This window comes from Physcomitrium patens, chromosome 2 (genome assembly GCF_059467195.1).
Source record: "Physcomitrium patens ecotype Gransden chromosome 2, ASM5946719v1, whole genome shotgun sequence".
NCBI classification, from domain to species: Eukaryota; Viridiplantae; Streptophyta; class Bryopsida; order Funariales; family Funariaceae; genus Physcomitrium; species Physcomitrium patens.
In genome coordinates this window covers 7,395,403-7,405,579 of record NC_143411.1, presented here as the reverse complement: position 1 = coordinate 7,405,579, position 10,177 = coordinate 7,395,403, and the positions used below count along the sequence as shown (strand labels likewise).

The following is a 10,177-nucleotide window of genomic DNA, read 5'->3' as shown; positions in this document are numbered from 1 at the left end:
TCTGTGTCTGTCTTCAAACGTCGACGAGTTGTGCTCTCTAAGCCCCGCTTCGTCTCACGGGCGGCGTCCTTCAGACGGAGAGACGCCCCCCAGAAAGCCCCAAGTGGGAATTATCCCTTCTTGAGTTGTGTGGGACCCCAAAGCATTACTTCGTTTCAACTCTATTTAACATAACACACAATCGAAGAGTTACCTTGATTCATATATATATATATATATATATATATATATACATAGAACCATTTATGTTTATCTTCAATTTTATTGGCAAAGAAAATTCTTGTTTACTTCAATAGCTTAATAGATAATAATCAAAGAAATGCATTGTAAAAAAAACATTAGATAATGATAAATGGTAACAAATGTGAAAAGATAAAAATAAATTTTTACATTGTGAGAGGGTATATTTTTTTAGTGATTCTGACATAATTTTTATTTATTTTATCAAACAAAAATTCTATTCTATTATAAAAAAAAACCTCAAATCCATAAGTTTATTATGTATGTATGTATGTGTGCATATATGAAAAAAAAATATATAATCTATAAGTTTACCATATATCTATCTATAAATATATATATATTTAAATATATATATATATATATATATATATTTAAATATATATATATATATATTTAAATATATATATATATATATTCTAAAAATAATAGTATATACGTAAAACACTAAAAGCCATTCATTTTTATGTTTGTCCATGTATTTACAAACTTATTAAAAATAAAGATTAAAATTTATAGCTAATTTTTGTCTTATTTATGGGTCTCATTAAACTAAATAAATAAAAAGAGACCCAACATTTAAATCTAATATCAAGAGTAAGAAACAATGAACTATACCTATATTTTATGTTATCCACTTTGCAAAAAGCAAATGATTTTTATTTTTATTTTTATTCATATTTGTGTAGTAATATTTTTGAAAACAAATCATTTAACTTCTTTAATTCCACATTTCCAAGAATATTCAAAATCCTATTACTCAACATGTTACCTTTTAACTTTATTAATGTTGATCTCAATTATTATTTTTTGTTATTTTTTCTTTTCTTTTCTCTTATTTTTTGTGCAATTTTTTTGCAATTTAAGAAAAATGATGTACAAGCTGAGGTTTTTAGTTAAAATTCTACATTTTAAAAAAAATTACTTTAATTTTACACTTAACATTTTGATTGAAACAATTTTATAATGGGTTTTGATTGACTGCCATGTATTCATGGAAATTTGCATTGCATGGATGTAGAAATAATGAATTAGCAAAGGTATAAATTTATAGATGAATGAATTTTTCAAAATAAATCTCTACTAAAGTGCACATGAATGTATTAAAGTTGAAGTTTTCAATCTGAAATTGTTAAACATATTACAAAGATGCAAGCATTTCATACTGTTTATTGAATGTTATTTATTCAATTAGTTTTTACAACCCATTATAATGTTGTGAAAAAATTTAATCAGCTTAAAGCTATTGAAATTATATTTTTTAAACACATTGAATTGTAAAACTGAATAACAAATTACAGTGTCAGAAACCGCATCAACATAAGTGTATCACAATAATAATATCAGTGTAATGAATATTAGATAATCTATAAAATCAGGATTCACAATATAATCTAATATTAAATTGCAACACTTGATAATCAAGAACTAGAATAGAAAGTAATCAAACCATTTAAGTTAATAATTTGGATTTATTTTATTTTATTTTGAATGTTACAATTAAAATTTATACATTTACATTTCATAGGGAATAGATTCCTTATACACTTCCAGTGATTACCATCAAACGGTACAGTGGTGTCTGCAAATTTCGGTTTAAATACAAGTCAACATGTGGCATAGTTTACAAGTCTAAATAATCAAAATTTAAAATTTTGAATCTTAAACTGTACTTTTAATTTTAAAATATCATTGAAGTATAATTGAGAAATTTTTTTAACGTGTTTAATTTATTTTTTGTAATAAGATTGTACTTAATACTAAACAAAAACCCATTTACAATAAATATTAAAAACATGCCATAATATAAGTTAACTATCAACTTGAAATGTGTAAAAATTATTGCTCCAAGTGTGACCTCAATGAAACACTTGTATAGTATAATAGTAAGTAGTGGATGAAAATGAGCACCAAGCATTATGTTAACAAGCTTTTTTATTCAATAGATGTCATGGAATGTGATCCAAAGAGATACTTTGATGAAGGAAAATAAAGAAATGTAAATATATTCTATAAGATTCTTGTTAAAAATGACTTCTATCTTGTTGAAAGATGAGACATAATTTGGTCAAAGGACTCTGATAAAAATAGAAATATCAATAAATTGTGACCAAATCTTATTAGATATTTATTTAACAATCTTATCTTAATGAGAGACGGGATAAGACTTGAGATAAGATTACTTTGATGATAAAAGGGTTTGTTGGGACCAAATCTTATCAAGTTTTTAAAAAATTATTGTTAAGCTTACTATAGTTAATGAAATAATATTTTATTAGAGAAGAGCTTCAAAAAAAATAAAAAATAAAAATTGATGACAAATTCTTCATGATATTCTTATGATTGAAAACTAAACTTTGCTCAAAAGATGTAACAAAATTTAACAATTGTTTGGATAATTGCTAAAAATATTCCCAAAAATTGACAAACAAACAAGGAGTGATGGTGTGGAATGTCTTTTAAAATGTAAATGAAGTTTATTTAGAAAATATCGTGGTGATATTTACATCACAATGAAAAAAAAAAGTTACTTTTGTTTTGAATAAAATTACTTTTTTAAAATTATTACCATTTGGCTTTTTTCTTTTTTCTTTTACAATGTGCACATTTATGTTTTGACATTATCAACACATGATTAGAAGTCAAATTAATAAACATAATATGAAATGAATCTTCCTAAAATAATTTTAACGCAATGTTAAGTTTATATTGAGGTAGCAAATTACACCCAAAAATTTACAAAGTTGTTACAAATTATTATGTTTTAATCTTATTTTGATTTAAAAAAAAAAATGAAAGATAGTATTATAATTTCAACTCAATTACTTAGAACATTATTAGAACATTTGATAATGAAAAATGATTTTTAATGTGGATCTAAAATACTTGTCAAAATGAAAGATGAACAAATTGAAAAAAAGAAAGAAAGATTAACAAGATCATTCAATACCAACCACAATAGGGTTAAGTGATCAAGATGTTAAATGAAATTGTGAAAGAGAGTAATAGCTGTTCAAGAGCATGTCTAACAGATTTGTTAAATTATCAAGAAATAAAATGTTGTCTTAAGGCATACCTTGCAAATTAATTATCTAGAAAGAAAGAAAAAATCTTCTCTTCACAAGCTTATATATATATATATATATATATGCATGTTTATAACAGACTTTCTTATATCTTAATTTAAATTTTTATGTTCTCATATATATATATATATATATATATATATATATAGGTATTTTTTAATGTTTCTAGTACCATTTCTTAATATCAAGTCATAAAAAGACTTATTCTTATTATTAACATTTACAAAGATTGTGGATGGCAAGTGGTAAATGGTGAGTTGTGGTGATAATAGCAAAAATTGTGGTGACATTAGCAATACCTTAAAACCATATATGTTTTAACTATCTTCAACTTATATTATTTAAAGAATACCTTATTAAATTAGCAATATGAGCATTTTGAAATTATATATGAAAATTTTGGTTTTTAATTGTGTATAATATTAATTTTTAATTAACTATTTTTATCTTTATATATCAGTTGATTATATATATATATATATATATATATAGATTATACCTCTGTATATCTTAATTAAAAATAAAAAAGAGACTTCACAATCATTTGGAAAAAAAACATTTATGTAGTCAAGGTTAGTTTATCAAGACAAATGCCTTTGGTTGCTATGTAAGATTCTCGTTGTAACATAAAAAATTGATACGAATTCTTTTTAAATTTATTGTATATAGATACTGCTGTTCTTATTAAAAGATATGGAGCATCATGCCGAATTAACAATCCAGCTAACCATTTAATGAAAAATTGATTCTACAGTTTAAAACCTGCTTACTACAACAAGTTTGACAGCCGTCATCCATTGTTCTTCTTTTCCTTTGTTTTTCGTGTAATACATCATTTCGTGGTTCCTATGTTTTAAAATTTAAACTAATGGTCGCACTCATTATAAAATCGAAACGGAAAAACATGTAAAACGCTTGTAACATTGCTGAGATTGTTGGACTCATGTGAGCATCTTACAACTTGTACAACTGTTGAAGCTACACTGATCATCAACAGAAGACATTTTATTGAATTCCGATTATGATAAAATAACTAATTGAACACTTGAATCGCTTGCCAGACATCGTCGTCGGAGGAAAAAAGGTTTTGAAGAAACCAATAGCATTCGAGCGATTTTAAGTCTGCAAAACATTTCATAAGCGGATAATGGCCCATGGAATATAGAGCAAAGAAAAGTCTCCCACACTAACATTTTGTTAAGGTTGACAAAATCTTCATGTAAATTCCTGAATTCACAGGATCGTGTACCTTGAACAGGTTACTAAGAAAACCATTCTTTAGGCCCATTCGGCACCAATCCATACTACTCAAAATGCAGCATTGGATCAAAACACTCGGTTCTAAGCATAGAATCTTTGTGAAAAACAAAGGAAAAGAAGAACAATGGATGACGGCTGTCTCTCAAGGCACAGGCCTTTCCTCAGTGCCATTCTAAATTACAAAACATTCGTGATCGTATATCTCTGCAAGCTGATATAAAAAAAGGAAATCCTAAATCGAGACAAATTCATTTCGATGACAGAATTTCCAGCTGTGATAGTCCCTAAATTCCAGCACAAAGGTATGGAATTTGACTAAGGAGGTTCGATGACCCACTGAAACATATGCTTCTAATTTCTTTGACAACAACTCATAAAGACGTGTTTCATTGTTTGCATCAAGAGCACTACTTGCTTCATCCAAAAATGCAACCTTCGGGGAGTGCAAAAACAACCTTGCAAATGCTAACCGTTGCTGTTCCCCAGCGCTGAGAGTGTCAGACCAATCTTTCACTGCTCCTAGTCCTCCAACTCGTGCCGGTAATTCCTGCAGTTTCACCTCTTCCAGTGCCTCGTACAGATCACCGTCGCTATGCATGCTGGATGCATTTGAGTTACTTGATAGTACTGGGAAGAGAAGCTGGTCACGTAGAGTTCCCAACGGCATGTATGGTTTTTGAGGCAAAAAGAATGTTTCAGACCTGAGGGGACTCTGCAAAATACCACTTCCTCGACTCCACAAACCTGCAATTGCTCGAAGCAATGAGGATTTTCCGCATCCAGAGGGACCCATAACAAGAAGTGACTCTCCAGGGGCTAGCTGAAAATTTAGATCTGTAAAAAGAACAGTCTTTAAATTGGGAGTTAAAATTGAGACGTCCTTCAGAACCAGGCCTGGACCGACTTCCCTTGATATGTACCCTGCGCCACAAACAGAGAGCACATTGCGACAGCGATCGCCACCAAAAACTCATCAAAATTATCCCAATGATTAGGGACAATGAAGACGTGTAAAGGCATGCTCTAAGGGTAGACTCTAGTTAACAGCATATCAACTCCCTGCATCTAATAGATCCATCCGAGTAAATGGAAAAATAAAAATAAAAATAGCATAAATTAATGAGGATAGCTTAAAAAAGCAGAAAAGCCTTCTTTTCCACAGTTTCAAATGTGAAGGGACGGACCAGAAGGTACAGCTTCAGGGACGATATTCACAACATTGGTTTCACGTTTCATGGTGTGAGAGGACAGACCAGACGAAATATGTTCTGGTCTCATGTTCAACAAAGGCGTGTCATCGCCATCATTGTCAATGTTCAGACCAATAGCAGATGAAGTCTTCCCCAAATGGCGTTTCATTAAACGCACGTCTCCACTGTGATCGTCAAGAGCTGAAAGAAGGCTTTCCAGTCTTTCGGTCTGAGCTGCGAGTCCACTGAGAACCATTTTTTCGATCAGTACTTTGATGCTAACATTTCCAAACCAACATGGCTAGCACTACTGATTATCTAATTAAGGTTTTACAATATTCTTATTGACCTTCTGTATGGTATATCATAAAAACTCTGGAAGCAACAGGCTATCCAAAAAGTAGGAGGATGGCGTTTTAATTGCAACACGGAGATATAATAAATTGTGACACAATACTGATACATCATACGCAGGGGATAGAAAATTATGCAATGGTAATTCAAAAAGTACCAAGATGAATTCGCAGAACAGACCTAAGACTGTCAAACTTGAACACGATGATAGAAAGAGCGTTCAAAATTCTGTGAAATGCAAAACCGGTTTGCGAAATCACACCAAATTGTACCTGTTATGACATTGCCAACTCATCAGCTGTTTACATACTTCACAGGGAAGCATTGTCGCTCCACAATCTATGACTGACTATCGGCAATGATGTAGGAAATAATTGGTATCTCTACCCACGATTAATTTACAGTTTGTCCTGGTTAAATCTTTCAACACTAGAATGACATTCCAACGTCTACATGCTTGCTCTCAGAAAAGTACACTTAGTAGAGCTGCTACTGGTATATGACGTACCTCCCCAGAGAAATATCGAGGAGCAATTACAATGGATGGAACAATGATCATGGCATATTCGTATACATTGTTGAAGAGAGAAAAGTGCCGGTTCCACAGAATAATTTCTCTAAAATTTGCCACCATAGATGCTAAAAATTTCTGGAAATAGAGCAATGAAAAGAAAATTAATATGCTGATGAAGCAGCACCATTCGATACACTTAAAGTCTCCTAATACCGACCTGAACAGCTTGATAATCTAAAACGCAGTTTGAAAAATCTTATCATATTTTCCCGAGTTAAATATAGTGTATAAGAGTGTGAACAACCTTAATCGTGGCAGCTTCGTGATTTTCACCACCGTAAAAAGCTATGGACTCGACGTTGTCACGCACTCGTACAAGAGAATACCTGAAATCAGCCTCTCTTTGAAGAGCCTGTATATACAAGTTAAATTCATCACCAGTCTAATCAACCCTGCTTATTCAAGCAATTAGAATTTTAAATCCATCATAGACATGTTGCAGTTCATACAAGCAGTACATTGCTGTATCAATAAAGAAATACCTGAAACTTCAGTCTCATCAGTCGACTTCCGAACCCTTTGACAGTAACAACAGTCCCTAATACCGAGTACCCAATCAAGATGTAAACCAACTCTGGAGCTATGGACCTGCAATATCCAGCAAGAAATGAGGCTTGTCAAAAGAGAGAAACTTGTCTATGTCTTGACCTCATGTCGTCATGTTTTCATGATATCCAATGCATAAACAAAAGAATTTTCATGGTAAATTGCTAAAATACTCTGGACTAAAAGAAGTTGGAACGCAATAAGAACCTGTTCAGTAAGTTGTCTGCGTATTGCAGTTAAAAATATTATCAAACGAGATGAACGATAACCACGACAACCAAGGATGATACCAGAAAAGAAGCCCTCATAGATTATAGCAAGGTCTTACCAAAGAACTCCGGTGAAGCCGATGATGTTCAGAAACTGGCTTGAAATCAAGATTATAATATCCAGAGTGTTCCGGACAAAGCTGGATACATCCTCACAGATTCGTTGATCTGGATTGTCAAGCTTTCCATCCATTTTTAAATCAAAATATGCCCTGTTGGCTTGAAGTACAACCATCCCCCAAGATCCAGAAATTAGTTCCACGCAATCTAGTCCTATACACCGACCATGCAGAGCAATGTAAGTCTCCAAGTTTTACGCTATCGCCTAAACCAACAAATTTACACGCAGAATGCATATACTATTTGATAATCTCGGTTCATCATTGACAATAACGTAGAAAGATCTTATCTAAGAAATGGACAATAAACAGATGAATAGCTGAAAATATGACCATCACAATCTTGAATAACACATAAGAATCACAAGGCTTGGAAAAAACTGTTATACAGAAATAACTGGAGAGAAGGTATTCAGTTAGCCACACCCGCCACTCAAGACTAAGCAGATCCTGTCACCAAATACCAGTACAATACCGTGTTAGAGATGCACAAATGGAGTTGATTGAACATCTCAAAAAATCAAGATAGTGAGTTGCATAATATTATTTCCAACAAGATCTGAGTAAAGTATAATCAAACCATGTAAGAAATTGAAAATCAGCAATGAGAGCATGAAGATATAGATCACCTGCATGTAGTGGTAATATGCGTACAACGGAGCTGCGATCACAATAATCCCCACAAATTTCCAAATGGCTCTATAAAATCCGGGAATATCCTTGCCGGAAAGGGCGGATGAAAAGTCCCTCTGTACATATGACATCACTACAAACAAGCCTGTCCAAACCACAGTAATTGTTGTGTTCACACACATGACATCGACAGCAGGCACAATGTGAGGCTATATTCAGACAATAATCGACGATGAGATCGTGCCTTTCAAAAATAAGTCGTTGTAAAATTCTATACGATGAAAACCATGAAGCCCTAAAAGCATTGCAGGAGACGACAGGATATTTTAATGTTGGTCCAAATGCAACTCATTTATGTCTAATCTACGCGTTCAAGACCAGTGATATTCCGTGTAGTCATGAGGAAATAAACCGGCAGCAGTTTGGTTACTGGAAGTCGATTTCTTGTTCAGGGCACCAAGGTCCAATTGATCTAAAACCATTCAAATCCGTAGATATAGGCGTACTGCCATTCTAAACTCTTCGTGTTTGAGCCACACAATTAACGAAAAAAAGGCTGGCAAGATGTTTGAGACAGGATATCCTCATAGACATACACAATGGCCCTCTCAAAACACCCTGAAACTTGGATTTTGTTACGATATAAGCTGCATAACCGATGTCAGTAGGGATTCATTAGTCGTGATTAGGATTGGCGCCTGCTCAAATTCAGCTCACTTTTGTTGATACGTAAACTATCAGATTCCTTAAAGCAAGAATCGATCCCGATTGACCTAGCGTAGATTGAAGCTCATCACATTGTTATCGTGCACGAGGGCAAAAGTAAGGAAAAACTCGGGGAGGAGGGAAACCTGCGCAGACGGCGCACAAAATAAGAACGATGACGAGAAGGAATCTGGCTTTCGACTTGCGGTCACCATAGAAGTACATTCTGCTGATTCTCCATAGCTTCCTCATCAGACTAAATGATGGCTCCAAGTAATGCTGTTGCCTCGTTCCATCTTCCGACGCCATGGTCATCCTCAACTAGGTCACCGAGTGACCCCTTGATAAGCTACGCAATTACCTACAATAGTAGTCTTTCTGCAAACTTGTGCTCCAAGATGTTCTGTAGCCCGATGACATCTACAGTATGACTTCTACAATCAATTCAACTCTACCAGTCAAAGCAACCCACTCTTCTCAAAACTCATCCTGGCTGCAACTTACCCATCTCCCTGAAACCAAACCCCGCTACAAATCAAAATGCCGCCCCTTCTCCTTCCAATCGCCTAGCCCCAAAAAACCTCCCACTCTTCTTCCTCACTCCCCTAGATGTGAGACCAATCACCTACAGTATTTCAAACCAGAGAAGCAATCAAACTAATGGCAGTGACGAAACAAGTTCTGCAACTACTACACCACACCTTGATCACAGTGTGCAACCTCCTCCCTGCCACTGCGATGTGAATCGCAATAGCAAGAACACGTTCAGTCCCACACACCACATCTTACTTAGCACCCGGTGGCCTCGCCCTAGTACAGAGAAAAAAGCTTACAAGACGTGGCCATCGCTGGCGGCACGTTCATAACACTCGTCCTATGTTTTCACGACTGCAAATACTTCCACGCCTTCTACAAAATTCACCTACTCTCCTCTGAATGTTACTATTTCCACCACGTAACGACAAATCGCCCGTGGCACCTGCGAAGTAGCTCCGAAATAGGAACTAAAATGGTTTCTGTGAGGTGAGAGGGAGGGGAAAGCTGCTAGGCAGTTGCACAGCGGCAGAGCAGCATGATGGTTTATGATGTAATGGTTATTTGTTGAGGCTCGAAATGCACGTTCAAGCATTCTACAAAATAGGAAGTCCTAGAATCTAGTGAGCTACCATTCACTTTGAATTGTCTTCTAGAGTTGATCCTG

The 10,177-nt window shown here is 33.9% G+C and overlaps 1 protein-coding gene across 2 annotated transcripts; it reads right to left on the bottom strand.

Annotated features, from left to right (window-relative positions):
- Positions 1–4,647: 4,647 nt before the first annotated feature.
- Positions 4,648–9,856, bottom strand: LOC112278787 (uncharacterized). Of its 2 annotated transcripts, none has more exons than XM_024512553.3 (10): positions 9,123–9,856; positions 8,268–8,416; positions 8,028–8,088; positions 7,579–7,738; positions 7,187–7,292; positions 6,949–7,056; positions 6,639–6,779; positions 6,311–6,402; positions 5,771–6,021; positions 4,648–5,507 (listed from the first exon to the last, which is right to left on the bottom strand). In XM_024512553.3, the coding sequence occupies exons 1-10, from the start codon at positions 9,289–9,291 to the stop codon at positions 4,819–4,821; spliced, it is 1,926 nt and encodes a 641-aa protein (XP_024368321.1). In that variant the 5' UTR covers positions 9,292–9,856; the 3' UTR covers positions 4,648–4,818. The 2 variants fall into 2 exon arrangements, with proteins under 2 accessions (XP_024368321.1, XP_024368322.1); XM_024512554.3 differs by having other exon boundaries at positions 5,840–6,021; positions 9,123–9,803.
- Positions 9,857–10,177: the final 321 nt, after the last annotated feature.